Raw genomic sequence first — 16,632 nt, 5'->3', positions numbered from 1 at the left:
CTAGGTGGAGAAAAAGCTGGTTGTCTATGATCACTCATGAAATTTTCATTGCATGGAGTCCCATTCTTTTCCCTATACCACCTATTGCTTTTAAGACAATAAAAGACATGTAATTGTCTCTGACGAATCAAAGAGCAGTGAAAATATAATAGTGCCAAATGAGATGTAAGTTTCTTGAAATGCAGGAGATGAAATTTCAGGGATTACAGTCAATTCATCTATCCTACAGTTTGTGGTCCCCTCTCCAGGAAGATTTAAGAAAGAACATGAATCAAAGGTACACAAAATGAGAAGGAACCAGATTCAGGAGAGAATATCTACGTGGATGGGATCACAGAATCATTGAGAACCAAGTGCTACATGATACCAGTGCCCTCTAGTGTCTGGCATCTTAACAATCCTGCTGCTTCTTTCTACCTAGAGTTATAAGGGACTTGAGAGCCTATTTATTTTCATTTCTGTGGAAAGCCCTAGCTGTCACTAACTTTCTGCTGTAACATCTCAGTTAAATGGTAGCCCATTTCAGTATCAGATAGCTCCAATTTCTTTTATTAAATCAATTAATCCAATTCAACTGACTAGACTTGTATTCATAAGACTTGCCTAACAATAATAATACCCCATAAAATCACATACTCTTTTATAGGGCAATATGGTTGGACCTACTTCCTATATTGGTATAGTATTACTGAATATCTAGGAATCCCCCTCAGTGTTTTATAGTTTGAGTTGTAACAGTGGGATAAACCAAAAAACAGACAAAAAGTTTCAAAAACGCCTACCTCCTAACCCTTAAAGACCTGACCTCTCTTCACTTTTCACTTGACTAAGGCTCACTGGCAAGGACCTATGCCCTGGAACAGATCATTTGGGCTGCCTGATAGTAAATATTAACCCTCGTGGCAGATTTTCCATTTTCTCACATTCTTGGAATCATTTAACTATGACAGAATGTTGGAAGTCAATATAAAAAAATAAAGACTACATGACTATTATCTCAAAGAATAACCTGAACAGAACAAATATAGATGCCTATTTTTCTATAAATGAGTTAACTATGCTAGTCAATCAACCAACTAATAGTTATTTAGTAACTGAGAGGTGCCAGACACTGAGCTAGCTGATGGGAATAGAGGGGTAAATGAGTATTGATAGGGCCTGGGACCTGTGACTTTATTGGGAATCTCCAGGTGAGTAAATTCTTTCTACTTAATATAGATGGCTATCTTTTCTGCAATTTTTGGTGGCAGAGAGTTGTTTAGAGTAGTGAAAGATTGGGAATCTAAAGACAAAAGGCAAACTAGTTCTTGTCTGGAAGGAGAAACGTGTCCATAGAGAAATACATAGAAAGTCCACACAAACAGATATAAGATAGTGTCTGGTGGAGAAAAGCATTTGCAGCCAGGGGAATCAAGAGAGGCTTCATGAAGAAGCTGGTGCTCGAGCTGAAAGGAGGAGAGGAGGAACAATGACTACAAAAGCACAAAAAGGAGGGGTAGGGTGAGGTCGTGAGCACCCAAAAGCTGCTGAATAACAGAAGGAAAATAAGATCTATGTAAACTGGATTTAGATCACTGGATGACATAGAAATTCAATAGTTATTCTAGTAAAGTTTACCTCTGTCACACAAAGGTCAGGAGAGTGGGGGTTTGGGAGTATGGAGGTTCAAGAAATAAGACCATGCTGGGTTTTAGCATCAAGACCCATGAAGAACCTTCAGGACCCATCCCAGCAGTGACTGAGGCAAGGATTCATCTGGTTGTAAAATGCTGAATTTCTTTCTTTCTATCTTCTCTTCTTTCAGTTATGCTTTATTTTAACATTTGTTCAAAAATATTTTGAGTTCCTAATCTTTCCCTTCCTCCAGTCTCTCTCCCATCCAAAGGCAACCAAAATGATAACATATGAAATCATGCAAAACATATTTCCATATTTGACATGTTGCAAAAAAAAGTCTGAAAATTTTAGGTGGAAAAAGGCATGCTTCAATCTGCATTCAGAGTTCATCAATTCTCTCTCTGGATATAGACAACTTTTTTCCATCATGGGTCCTTTGGCACTATCTTGGATCATCATATTAATTATAGTAGCTAGGTCTTTCACAGTAGATCATTACAATATTGCTGTTACTATGTCCAGTGCTCTCTTAGTTCTCAGTTCACTTTGCATCAGTTCATAATAGGTCTTTCCCATCTTTTTTTGACACTATCTCCCTCATTATTGCTTATAGCACAATAGAATTTCACCACAACCAAAAAACACAACTTGTTTAGTCATTTCTCAATTGAGAGATGTCTCCTCAAATTTCCAATTCTTTGCCATAATCAAAAGAAAATCTGCTAAAAATGTTTTTCTTTTCCTTTGATTTCTTTGCAATACAGACCAAGAAGTAGTAGTTTTGTTGTATCAAAGTATTTGCAATTTTATGGCCCTTTGGACATAGTTCCAAATTCTTCTCCAGAATTGCTGTACCAGTTCACAACTCCAAAAACAACGCATTAGGGTACCTCTTTTTCTACATCCCTCCAGTATTTGTCATTTTCCTTTTCAGTCATTAAAATTAAAATAATTCTGAGGCACCACTTATCAATATTGATTTAGAGCATTTCTCATGTCAATTATTGATAGTTTTGATTTTTTCCTTTGAAAACTGCCTATTAATATCCTTTAGTAATTTTGGAATGGCTGCTACTTTTTGTAAATTTGGCTCAGTTTCCTATATATTTGAGAAATGGGGCCCTGATCAGAAAAATTTGATGTAAATCCCCAACCCTCTTTCCCATTTCTTGCTTTCCTTCTAATATTGGCTGCATTTTGTTTGTGCAAAAGCTTTTTAATTTAATGGAATCAAAATTATCCAGTGTAGTGCGATCATAGAATGCAAGGAATGAACTAAAGTACAAGAACAACAGAGAAAGGAAGGGGCAAGGCTATAAAGGTTTTAACATGCCAAAGGGAACATCTTCTATTTGATCCAGGAGAAATAGTAGGAGCAGTGGTTCCCAACCTTTTTGGTTTCAGGACCTTTTTTATACTCTTGAAAATTATTGAGGATATTCCAAAATAGCTGTTTTTTTTCAAATTATAATCAACTTATTCCACACCCTCTTCTAAGTATCCTCTACAGAAATACAATCCTCCTAAGCTAAAGTATCATGTAACACAAAATCAAGCAAGAGCTAAAAGTTTGATCACATCACAGGCAATTCATACCCACACTCTGTCTAAATATGTTCCTTTCAATTGTTGTTGACAAGGAATACAGTTGTCAACTAACATTTTCCCCCCTTCCATTTACCTTTTTAAGCATTTCTTGAGCCTGATATTTGAAGATCAAATTTTCTGTTCTGTTCTGGTCTTTTTAATGAAAGAAAATGTTTAATTTTACAGATTAGTTGATTCTTGGTTGTAATCCAAGCACTTTTGCTCTCTGGAGTATCATATTTCAGGTCCTCCTATCTTTTAGTGTTGAAGTCCTATATAATCCTAACAGTGGTTCTCTGGTATTTAAATTGCTTCTTTTTGACCACTTGTATTTTTTTTTTTCCCTTTAGCTGAGAATTTTGGAATTTGGCTATACTATTCCTTGGAATTTTTATTTTGAGATTTCTTTCTGGGGTGATCAATATATTCTTTTTTTTCCTTTTGTAAGGCAATGGGGTTGCATGACTTGACCAAGGTCACACAGCTAGGTAATTATTATGTGTCTGAGGCCAGATTTGAACTCAGGTCCTCCTGACTCCAGGGCTGGTACTCTAAACCACTGTGCCACCTAGCTGTCCCAATGGATTTTTCAAGGACGATTTTATCTTCTTGTGCTAGGATATTAGTGCACTTTCCCTAATTTCCTGAAAGATATGGTCCAGGTTTTTTTTTTCTGATTGTGGCTTTCAAGTAGACTAACAATTTGTAAATTATCTCTACTGATCTATTTTCCATGTCAAGTCATTTTTCTTAAGAGGTACTTTACATTTCCTTCTATTTTTTCAGCCTTTTGATTTTGTTTGACAGAATCTTGGTGTCTCACAAAGTCATTCATTTTCAAGTCATTTATTTTCATTTCTCCAAATCTACAGTTTTTAAAGTTGGCTTTTTTCAGTTAGCAATTTTGTTTCCTTTTCCACTTGGTTAATTTTATTTTTCAGCTGGTAAATTTTACTTTTAAAATTATTGTTTTTTCAGTTAATTTTTCATAATTCTCCTGTATGACTCTCATTTCTTTTTTTCCATTTTTCTTCTTCTTCCTTTCTTTTTTAGTTTATAAATCCTTTTTCTTTTTTTTTTTTTTTTTAGGTTTTTACAAGGCAATGGGGTTAAGTGGCTTGCCCAAGTCCACACAGCTAGGTAATTATTAGGTGTCTGAGGCCGCATTTGAACTCAGGTACTCTTGACTCCAGGGCCAGTGCTCTATCCACTGTGCCAACTAGCTGCCCATATAAATCCTTTTTAACCAAAAAAGTCTTTGATGTAAAAAAAAAGCATGCTGAAGTCTGAACAGCTTAAGAGGCCTGATCATTAAATTTTCAATGTGAGCATTTATACCTTGGAAATTGGCAAATGCTACAATCAGGATTCATTTTATTTTGTTGATTACATTGATTTAAGAATATGATGGAGAAGATGTTGGTAAAAACATATCCTGAATTTGAAGAGTTTGTTGTTAAACATTTATCAGTACACCCTTGGTTATATTGATCAATATTTACCATGTTAGAAATTACAATATCTCAGTATTATTATAAAAATAGTTTTAACATAGGGAACCTGAAAGGAAGATGGGTTCCCAGGGATCCCTGGACCATACTTTGAGAACTGCTATATTGAGTTAAGGAGGAATAGACATGGTCAGACTTGTATTAATTAGGAAAATCACTCTGACAGCTTAGTGGAATGAAGAAAAGAGACTTGGAGCAGGGAAGTCAATTAAACTATTTAAATAGTCTAGGAGAGAGATGATGAAGGTCTTTACAAGAGTGGAAAGAAGTGTATATACATAAGAGATATTGTGGAGGTAAAATGATAAGATTTAACAACAGTTTGGATATGGTTGATGACAAGTGAAAAATTGAAAATGACATCAAGATTCTTGATTGGGCAGAGGGGAAAGTTTGAAAGTCTGCTTCAGACATGTCAAATTTTAGATGTCTATGAGACATTCAATTTGAGATGTTCAAGATATAATTGATGCTATATTGGAACTCAGGAGAGAGATCATGGCTGGATATGGAGATTTGGGAATCATGTGCAAAAAAAGATGATAGTTGAACCTCTAGATAAAGACAGATAGAGGAAATCATGGCAGTTAGGTGGCTCAGTGGACAGAGCACCAGTCCTGGAGTTGTGAGGACTTGAGTTCATATCCAGCCTTAGACACTTAGCTGCGTGACTTGGGCAAATCACTTAACCCCATTGCCTTGCAAAAAACCCAAAAATAAATAGATAGATGAGATCATCAAATGAAATGGTGTAGAAGGAGAAGAAAAGGTTCAGAATGAGTTTTGAAGTACACATCGTTAATAGGCATGAAGGGATAAAGACCGGCAAAAGAGCTTGAGGAATAGTCAGGCAAATAGTAGACCAGAAGAGAACAAGGTTACAAAAACCTATAACTGAGAGTTTCAAGAGAAGAGAGTCATCAACAGTGTCATCAAAGGTTGTAGAGAGAACAAGAAGGATGAGGATTAAGAAAAAGTCATTGGATTTGGCAATTAAGAGATCACTGACTTTGGGAAGAGCAGTTTCAAAAGTCTTTGGAAGCCTGAATGAAGAAGGGGAAGTAGAGGCCTTTTAAGTAAATATGGCTTTCCTATTCCCCAAATGACAAATGGTCAAAGGATATGCAAAGGCAATTTACAGATGAGGAGATCAAAGAAATCCATAGCCATATGAAAAATTGCTCTAAATCATTAATTATTAGAGAAATTCAAATTAAAGCTTCTCTGAGGTACCACCTCATACCTCTCAGACTGACCAATATGACCAGAAAGGATAATGATCATTGTTGGAAGGATTGTGGGAAATCTGGGAGACTATTACACTGTTGGTGGAGCTGTGAACTCATCCAACCTTTCTGGAGAGAAATTTGGAACTACCCCCAAAGGGCAACAAAAATGAGCATACTCTTTGACCCAGTAATATCACTACTGGGTCTATACCCTGAAGAGATAATGAAAAAGGGTAAAAACATCACTTGTATAAAAATATTCATAGCAGCCCTGTTTGTGGTGGCAAAGAATTGTAAATCAAGTAAATGTCCTTCAATTGGGGAATGGCCTAGCAAACTGTGGTATATGTATGTCATGGAACACTATTGTTCTATTAGAAACCAGAAGGGATGGGAATTTAGGGAAGCCTGGAGGGATCTGCATGAACTGATGCTGAGTGAGATGAGTAGAACCAGAAAAACACTGTACACCCTAACAGCAACATGGGGGTGATGTTCAACCTTGAAGGACTCGCTCATTCCATCAGTGTAACAATCAGGAACAATTTTGGGCTGTCTGCCCAGAGAGTGCCATCTGTATCCAGATAAAGAGCTGTGGAGTTTGAACAAAGTTCAAGGACTATTCCCTTTAATTTAGAAAAAAACCCAGATATCTTATTGTCTGATCTTGTTATCTCTTAGACTTTTTGTCTCTTCCTTAAGGATATGATCTCTCTCTCATCACACTCAATTTGGACCAATGTACAACATGGAAACAAATTAAAGACTGACAGATTGCTTTAAACTCAAATAATATCTTTAATAAAAAAAAAGTAAATATGGCTTTCTCAAAGAGTTTAGCTCAGAACCTGGAAGGGAAATTAGGATAACTGACACTGACTTCAATATAGGAGTCCTATTTTTCCATAAGCTTAATGAAGATAGGACTTGAGTCAAAGACCCAAAGGGGCCTGGGTTGGGTGGTAGAGGAATTGTTTCAAATGAAGTTACTTAAATGCATGTACTTCGATTCTATTGGAATATTATCATTTTACTTCTGCTTATAAATAAGACCACAGACATGCTAATAAAGGTCCCCTTAAACATACCTTGGACTTATTTCTCTGAAGAGGAAGAAATGTTTACTTCTCTATCATATAGCAGTCTGTACTACTATTAAGTATATTAACCTAGAAAGTGCTAGCCTTAGATGACAAAAAAGAAAAATGATAAATGTTGGAGAGGATGTGGGAAAATTGGGACATTAATGCACTATTTATTGGTGGAGTTGTGAACTAATCCAACCATTCCAGAAAGCAATATGGAAATATGCCCAAAGAACAATAAAACTGATCATACCCCTTTGACCTAGCAATACCACTATATCTAAAAGAATTTATAAAAAAAATGGGAAAAGTCCCACAAGTTCAAAAATATTCATAGCAGCTCTTTTTGTAGTGGCAAAGAACTGGAAATTGAGGGAATATCCATCAATTGTGGAATGACTGAATAAGTTATAGAACATCAATGTTATGGAGTACTATTGTACCATAAGAAATCATGAGCAGTTGGACTTTAGAGAAGTATGGAAACAATTATGTGAATTGATGCCAAGTGAAGGGAGCAGAACCAAGAGAACATTGTTCACATTAACAACAACATTATGAGATGATCAACTAGGATGTATTCAACTCTTCTCAGCAATTCAGAGATCAAGGACAACCCTAGGAGACCTGTTATGGACAATGCCATTCACATCCAGAGGGGGAAAAACACAATCTGAATGTATACTATATTCACTTTAAAAAAACTTTTTCCTAGGGCAGCTAGGTGGTGCAGTGGATAAAGCACCCGCCCCTGGAGTCAGGAGTACCTGGGTTCAAATCCGGTCTCAGACACTTAATAATTACCTAGCTGTGTGGCCTTGGGCAAGCCACTTAATCCCATTGCCTAGCCAAAACCTAAAACAAAACAAAAACAAACAAAAAACCCTTTTTCCTTCCTATCTCATAGTTTTCTTTCTTTTCTCTTAGTCCTAATTCCTCTTATACAAAATGATTAATGCATAAATATGTTAAACAGAAATGGACATGTACAACTTTTACCACACTGTACCTTGCCAAGGGGAGGGAGGTAGAAAAATGTGTAACTTATAAATTTGCAAATGGATAAATGTTGAAAAATTACCACAGCATAAAATTGGAAAAATAAAATAAAATATCAATTAAAAAAAGAAAGTACTAGTCTTCAAAGGTATGCAAAATCTTCTGATCCCCAGAAGTAAAATAAATCCATTAAATTTTAGGAATTAGAAAAGCTTTATTTTTCTGCTCAAATTCTACCCTCTAGGGAAGGGGCCCCCAGGCAAACCGGAAGCAAAGCATAAGGAGAGACTCAATGGTGATTTTTTAAAAAAAAGTTCATTTACATATAAACATTGAGATGGAAGAAAGTAAAGACTGAGGGGAACTAGACGAAATCAGAATGATTTGAGAAATGATAAGAGAAAGAAATCCCTGAAAGTAAAGGAGAAAAATATCAGTAGAACTCTGAGGACCATAACTTCTATGATAAAAATCTATATATAAGGAAAATGGTTGCTCCCATTTTTGAATCTAGGAACCTCTCTCTGCCCTCCCCTCAGAATCCAGGGGTCTTATTTTTTGGACATCCCTTCTCATTACTAGCTTTTCATCCTCTTCCCAGAACCCAGGGGCCCCATTTCTCAGCAAATGCTGAAGAAAAAGAGATCTACCTGATGATGCTTGGTATCTTCTCCTGATGAGATATTACTCCTTTTTTTTACAACTTTTGGAGGTTTTGACACACTTCACTCGCCATGTGGATCTTCTCCTTCCCCAACAGAAAGGTTCTACCTTTTCTGGAGAGGAGAATTCTGAATTTTCTTGTAAAAAGGAAGGCCCTGGATTTTCTTCTTGGGAACTATTTTGCCCAGTCTCTTTATAAAAATGCCCTCCAGGACTTAAGGCTTTACTGCAACCAGGAATTTCACCTAAGATTTTAAATATACAGCCTATGTTAAGAGAGATGCATGAGGGGGCATCCAGCCCTGGAGTCAGGAGGACCTGAGTTCAAATCTGAATGTATACTATACATAATCTGAATGTATACTATATTAACTTTACTTAGTTGGGTGAGCTTGGGCAAATCATTTCACCCCACTTCCTTGCAAAAGGAAAAAAAAAAGAGAGAGAGATGCATGAAATGAGAATTCAATTTTTGTCAGTCTCTTAAGTGTTGGTCAATGAATTCCACTGAGGGGTTCCAAAAGTAAGGAGTATGAGCTCCAAATCCCCTGGTCTCATTACCAGGCCTTGTTTCCTTCTCAGTAAACAACAGTCTTTTCTCTTTCTTTTTTTTTTTTGTTCAGACCAAATTTATCCCAGCCCCAGAACCTAAGAGTTCTGATGTTCACTCATACCTGTTGATAGACACTCTGCACATTCCCATATCTTAGAGTTGCTTCTAAGAGAGGAACAGCCTCTGTGGGTTCCTTGGGATCCACAAGTAGTACACAAAATGAGGCTCCACCTCCTTTAAGAAGAACCAAAAAGGGATTATTAGTGATATCCTCTGTTAAAACAGGGCTGTAAAGAAAATGCACTAGGTTATTCATTTACCAATAAATAAAAAGTAAAATAGGAATAAAAGATCTTTGGACCTGTGAAAAGATAATTAAGTGAGTGTCAGTGATTGAATTGGGAGGGAAACCTAAAAAAATCCTGTTCTCTAATGGATTGTGAATATCCCGGGAGAGGCCCTGAAGCTTAAGGAAATGAGCTAAATCTTTAAGCTTCTGGGAATGTGAGGGACTCCACCAGCCATTAAGTAGCTTTCTACATACCCCTCATTCTCAAAGTTGTCTCTGCCATCTTTAAAAAGGCAAATTGGAGCATCACAATGTTGATGGCGTTGGTATAATTCTGAGAAAGCTCCTGGCTCAAGTTCCCAGGCAGCATCTCTGCAGAGAGAAAAGAAGCTGTGAACAAGGGACAATGGGACCCAAAGGGGTGTTATGTATGCCTGGCCACTTGGTCAGGAGTCAGGAGCTTCAATGGACAAAGCAATCCAACAATGTATGAATCAGTTCAACAACTGTGTATCAGGCACTATACTGGGGGGGCAGTGGGGGGGGGAGATACAAAATCAAGAAAGAACATTATCCTTTCCCTCTGGGAACTTACATTCTATTGGGAAGAAACAATATGTACACAAATAAATATAAAATACGTTCAAAGTAAATACAAAGTAATTTGGGGTTGATTAGAGGAAAGGCGTCCTATACGAAGTAGAATGTCAATTGAATTTTGAATGGAGATAGAGATTCCAACAGGCAGAGATGAGGAAAGAGATGGGACATTTCAAAGCATTAAGGAAGAGTCAGCACAAAGACATCGAGGTAAGATAAGGAGCCAGCAGGTCAGTGTAGCAGGAAGAAAACATCCTAGGGGGCAGTAAGTGTCCAGTGAGTCTGGACAGAGAGAATAGAGCCAAACTGTAAATGGCTTTAAATGTAAAACAGAAGTTTGTATTGTGTACTAAAGGTAATAATAAGGACCCAACAAAGCTCTTTGAATAGAGCAATGACACGAACAGAACTGTGCTTTAGAACTCCCCATTTGACAACTGTTTGTAACAGGGGTTGGAGGTTAAGAAACCAATCAGAAAGCAATTGTAGGATTAAAGGAAAAAGTGATGAGGGACTGAATTAGGGAGGTGTGAATTCCAGAGATTTTTGTGATTTGAGATTTTTGGCAACTATAGGGCAAGTAGTCCTATGGAATTAAAGATGCTTCCTAAATTGTGAACCAGGATGATTCAATCAATGGTAGTCTTCTGGACAAGAACAGAGAAGACAGAGGAGAAGCAAAGGGGAAAAGGCAATGAATTCATTTGTGCATGTTGAAATTGAGAGGAAATATGCAAAATGGAGGCTGTTGATGATATGGGACTGGAGCTCAGGAACAAAATGAGAAATGTATATGTCAATTTAAGAGTTATCTTCATAGAGTATATAAGTGAATCCATGGAAAATCATGGGATCCAACAGGAGAAATAATGTAGGGAGAAAGAGCTGGAGAGGAGAAGAGAAAAAAAGCAGAGATGAGAGGAGAGGAAAGAAAGGAGAACCTAGGGACACATTCATACATGGGGGGTAGAAAATGGATCACGTTTCATGGATGATTCAGCAAAAGAGATTGAAAAGGATCAGTTTGATAGGTGGAAGAACTGGGAGAGAGCTTAGTAAACACTTGCTGGGGAAAATATGGGGCAGGGAGAAGGGCAGAATTTATACCAATAATCCTTATGAATGGGAATAAAGGGCTTATCCCATTCATCCTGATCAGTATCACCCCCAGAATCTAAAAAAAAAAAATCTAGTAATTCTAAATCACCATTGCAAATCATTTCAAAATAGTTGCTCCTGAAGTTTCATCACAGCCTTTCTTAATGCAATATTTATGCCTATATTGCCTCTCTTACACTGCCCTCTAGCAATGGAGATATCTACTCACTCCTGTATTAGGTTACTGTCTAAAGAGTTCTTGTTACCTGTCTGGGATATGTATTCCCATTCTTAACATTTCTTTAGGAAATTCCTCTCGATTATTACACTGAGGACATTTGAAGAAATGCTTTGCTGATGAATGGGCATATTTCTGAAAAAGAAACAGGGGGTAAAGATTCATGAACACCTTCCATACATATACATACCCTAAAACCACCATTTTAGAACAATGACAAGATAACTTACTGGAAAATCTCATTTAGGGACTTGGGGAAACTGGTCACAAATGGGGAGGACCTTAGCTCTGATCTACTAGTAAGAGATAATTTGGATCGGTAAAGTTTGCATGCTAGAAATTCATCTGCCTAATCTAGAATGTCCAAGTAATGCCTTAGTCATTATCAGCTTTCATCCCTAATTCTGGAGGCCTGTGCATCTAGAGCTATAATTCCTGTTCTTTTCATCTCTGGAGGGTGAGCTGATTCTGGACTATCCTATGGACCTGTTTGGTTAAGCATCTTCCTTAAACTTTTGGTATAGTCCTGGGAACAGTTTGGTAAGTATGGGTCTTAGGAGTCCAAGGACTGATGCCTCTAAGACTGATCCCTGGCCTGATCAGACTCCTCTCTCCACTGCTAGGTCTGGGTCAAAACCACACAGGCCTCCAGAGCTGGGGACAAGGCTGATGATTACCTGGACATTCACTTAGATGCTTTTGCTTCCAGGTCATACAGGCCTCAGGGGGGAGCCTAAGGCAGGTAAAGCTCCCCACCTGTATGCACTTTCGGTGGTATATCATACGACTACAGCATGGACTCTGAATGTTATCATCATTTCCTGCAGACAAGCTTTCACAACACAAGATGCAATTGTCCTCTGCCCATTTCTCTGGTTGAATGTCCTGTGTTGGGCGATGTTTTTCACAAAATGATCTATAACAGAGGAAGCAGACTAACAATAGGAGAATGGGTCAGGAGTACCTAAGTATTCCTAAGTTTACTCAATAAAGTCTTTAAAAATTTTTTTTATATATATATTTACTTTTTTTTTTTAAGGTTTTTGCAAGGCAAATGGGGTTAAGTGCCTTGCCCAAGGCCACACAGCTAGGTAATTATCAATTGTCTGAGACCGGATTTGAACCCAGGTACTCCTGACTCCAGGGCCGGTGCTTTATCCACTGCGCCACCTAGCCTCCCCCCTAAATTTTTTTTTTTTGTCTTATGTGTATCTTACTTTTTTAAGTTTTAATTTTTCAAAGTAAAATTTGGTAAAATTTTATTTTGAACAAAACTAATCCCTACAGTCTCAGACAAACAGCTCTCTCAGTCTGCATTCTAAGTCCATCAGTTCTCTTATCTGGAGAAGAGCAGTGTGTTTTAACTTGTGTTCTCTGGAATTGTGGTTGGTCATTGGATCAATCAGAATTGTCAGGTCTTTCAAGGCTGTTTTTCTTTATGATACTGTTATTGTATAAACTGCTCATTTCACTATATATAAAGTCATGCAAAGGGGCAGCTAGGTGGCATAGTGGATAAAGCACCGGCCCTGGAGTCAGGAGTACCTGGGTTCAAATCCGGTCTCAGACACTTAATAATAATTACCTAGCTGTGTGGCCTTGGGCAAGCCACTTAAACCCCATTTGCCTTGCAAAAAAGCAAAAAACAAAAAACTATAAAGTCATGCAAGTCTTCTCAAGTTTATCTAAAACATTCCCATTATAATTTCTTATAGCATAACAATATTCCATTATATTTATATACTATAATTTGATTCAGCCATTCCCCAATAGTAGGTGCCCCTTTTGTTTCTAATTCCTTTCCATTTATGGGTTCTTTTCTTCTTTTTTTTAAAAAAATCTCTTTGGCATATAGATCTAAATACTGGTATTACTTGAGACAAAGGGTATTTACAGTTTATAAGTTTTTGGCCATAGTTCCAAATTGCTTCCAAGAATGCCTAAACAGTTTAAGCCCCTCCAACATTTGTCATTTTACATTTTTGTTAACTTTGCCAATCTGATAGGCATTTTAAATAGGCATTTAAATAGGCAATCTGATAGGCATTCTCTAATAGTGATTTAGAACATTTTTTTCACGTGGCTATTGCTAGGTTGTGGTTATTCATATTATTCATATCCTGTGACCATTTATTAACTGGAGAATGACTCATTCTTATAAATTTAATTCAACTTCCTATAAATCTTAGAAATGAATCCTTTAACAATACTGAGAGACCTACTATAGACCATGCCATCCACATTCAGTGAAAAAGCTATGAAATCTGAATGCAGAGCAAAATATACTATGTTCTCTTTTTAAAAAAACTTCTTTTATGTTTTTCCTTTCTTTTTCATGGTTACTTTCCTTTCCCTTCAATTCGAATTCCTCTTCACAACATGGCTAATATGAAAATATGTTAAACGTGAATGTAGGGGCGGCTAGGTGGCGCAGTGGATAAAGCACCAGCCTTGGAGTCAGGAGTACCTGGGTTCAACTCCGGCCTCAGACACTTAATAATTACCTAGCCGTGTGGCCTCGGGCAAGCCACTTAACCCCATTGCCTTGCAAAAAAAATCTAAAAAAACAAAACAAAACATGAATGTACATACACAACTTTTACCAAACTGTCTGTGGACATTGGGAGGAGGGAGGGAAGAGAAGGTGGTAGAAAAATGTGGAACTCATAAATTTGCAAATGGATGGATGTTGAAAAAACTACCATTGCATATAATTGGAAAAATAAAATTTCAAGTGACAAAAAATAATGAAACCTTTATCAGAGAAGCTTACTATGAAGATTTTTTTGCCATATACCTCCTTCTCTTCTGAATTTGGTTGAATTTGTTTTGTTTATTCAAAAAACTTTTTTATGTAACCAAAATCATCCATTTTGCCTTCTATGAACATCTCTTGTTTGATTGTGAACTTTTCCATATTCATAGACGTAACAGGTAATTTCTTTCTTGCTACTCTAATTTGTTTATAATGCTGACTTTTATCTCTAAAGCATGTACTACTGCTTTTGTTGGGGCAGGGGTAAATTCTTAGCTAAAAAAAGTCTTTGAATTACATGAAATTATAAAGCTTTTTACAAATAATAATAATAGTATTATATGGTATGTGTTTGGAACTCAAAATCTTACCCAAAAAATACATGTTAAAAACTGTCTTTGCATATAGTTGAAAAAAATAGTAATAATAATAACACCTAACATTTATATAGTGCTTTTTTTTTTTTAGATTTTTCAAGGCAATGGGGTTAAGTGGCTTGCCCGAGGTCACACGGCTAGGTAATTATTAAGTGTTTGAGGCCGAATTTGAACTCAAGTACTCCTGACTCCAAGGCCGGTACTCTGTCCACTGTGCCACCTAGCCGCCCCTTATATAGTGCTTTTGAAAAAGTTTGCAAAGCACTTTTAAAATACTATTTTTGGGGTGTCTAGGTAGCGCAGTGAATAGAGCACTGGCCCTGGAGTCAGGAGTACCTGAGTTCAAATCCGACCTCAGACACTTAATAATTATCTAGACGTGTGGCCTCGGGCAAGCCACTTAACCCCACTGCCTTGCAAAAAAATATCCTAAAATACTATTTTTTTTCTTCACAACAAATGAAAGTGCTATTATTCCTATTTTGCAGATAAGGAAAAGTGACTTGCTCAGGGTTCCATAATCAAGTGTCTGAGGTTGTATTTGATTCAGGAGTCTTCTTGATTTCACTGTTTCACTTAGTTGCCTGGCATAAAATCAATATTAACTAAAATAAGAAAGAAAAGCATCTACTGGGAAGAATATCTGCATCAAATCTCTGATACAGGTATAATATACAAGGTATATAGAGAATAGAAAGATTTTTTTTTTTGACAAGGCAATGGGATTAAGTGACTTGCCCAAGGTCATACAGCTAAGTATTAAGTGATTGAGGTCATATTTGAACTCAGGTCCTCCTGAGTCAGTGCTCTATCCACTCCACCAACAAACTGCCCCCAACATTAAGATTTACTAAAAACTAAGGATAAGGGGTCAAAAGAAGAATGGTACACTATCAACTGCCATATTCAAAACAGTTCTAGTAACAATAAGAGAAATGAAAAATCGAAAAAAGTTCAAGGTTTCATCTTACACTTAAAAATTGGCAAAGATGAAAAAAGATAGAAAGAAGGCTGGCATACTAACCCACTATTGATGCAGTTGTGAATTGGTCTAATTATTCTGAAAAGCAATTTAGAATTAAGAAGCAATCTTAAAAGTGACTAAAATGTTCAAAGTAAATACAATTTTTAAAATGTTTGTGTTCTTTGATTCAGAGATCCTATGACAAGGCATATGCCCCGAAAGATGCCATATACACCAAAATATTCAAAGCCTTTTATTTTTTTTTGTATTGTCAAAGAACTGGAAGTAAAGTAAATATCCACTGACTGGGGAATGTCTAAACAAAATGTGGTACATGAATGTTTTAGAATGTCTGTATTAAAGGAAGAGGCAAAAAACATTTCAGAAAAGTATGAAAAATATCAAATGAATTGAAGGATGAAGCAGAACCAAGAAAACAATATTAGATGCTTAATATAATAATGTAAAAACTAAGAAAAATGAAATGAACTAAAAGCTGTGTAATTAAACTGACCATGCTAGGACCCAGAGAAGAGCTGAAAAAAGCCATCTCTTACCCCTCTCTGCAAAGATAGGGTTGCTATAGGTGTGGAATATGGCATATATTAACTGATGTGGTGTATGTATATTTTGGATAAGGAGTAGGGGAAGGATATACTCAAAAATGAAGGTGGGGGCGGCTAGGTGGTCTTTAAAAATTTTTTTTATATATATTTACTTTTTTTTTTAAGGTTTTTTTCAAGGCAAATGGGGTTAAGTGGCTTGCCCGAGGCCACACAGCTAGATAATTATTAAGTGTCTGAGGTCAGATTTGAACTCAGGTACTCCTGACTCCAGGGCTGATGCTCCATCTACTACAACACCTAGATGCCCCACACCTTACCATTTTCAAAGAGATCTGATTTAATTATATCTACTAAACATGTTGAGGACTCTGAGGCCTGAGTGGAAGTCTCAATAGAATTAGCATGTGATCTTTCTAGTTCCTGAATATAATTCCACCAAGAATGACACCATATGTACATTTAAGTTTGAGTAACAGTCACATTTGTTTCTTGATCCATACT

The 16,632-nt window shown here is 36.8% G+C and overlaps 1 protein-coding gene across 5 annotated transcripts in view; it reads right to left on the bottom strand.

Moving 5' to 3' along the window:
* PHF7 (PHD finger protein 7) overlaps positions 1 to 16,632 on the bottom strand; it is a 47,689-nt gene that overhangs the window by 6,329 nt on the left and 24,728 nt on the right. For 2 of the 5 annotated variants that reach the window (XM_074198137.1, XM_074198139.1), the window contains exons 7-12: positions 12,226 to 12,385; positions 11,498 to 11,604; positions 9,789 to 9,905; positions 9,366 to 9,478; positions 8,679 to 8,936; positions 8,223 to 8,439 (exon numbers count right to left, since the gene is read on the bottom strand). In XM_074198137.1, the coding sequence (XP_074054238.1) occupies positions 8,713 to 8,936; positions 9,366 to 9,478; positions 9,789 to 9,905; positions 11,498 to 11,604; positions 12,226 to 12,385 (721 nt within the window). In that variant the 3' untranslated portion in view covers positions 8,223 to 8,439; positions 8,679 to 8,712. Of the gene's footprint in view, positions 1 to 8,222; positions 8,440 to 8,678; positions 8,937 to 9,365; positions 9,479 to 9,788; positions 9,906 to 11,497; positions 11,605 to 12,225; positions 12,405 to 16,632 lie in introns of those variants that run through there. The other 3 variants (XM_074198141.1, XM_074198140.1, XM_074198138.1) reach the window with 2 other exon arrangements.

Source organism: Macrotis lagotis, chromosome 8, assembly GCF_037893015.1.
Source record: "Macrotis lagotis isolate mMagLag1 chromosome 8, bilby.v1.9.chrom.fasta, whole genome shotgun sequence".
Classification (NCBI taxonomy): domain Eukaryota; kingdom Metazoa; phylum Chordata; class Mammalia; order Peramelemorphia; family Peramelidae; genus Macrotis; species Macrotis lagotis.
Note: the sequence above shows the minus strand (reverse complement) of the source record. Positions and strands in the feature narration are given on the sequence as shown.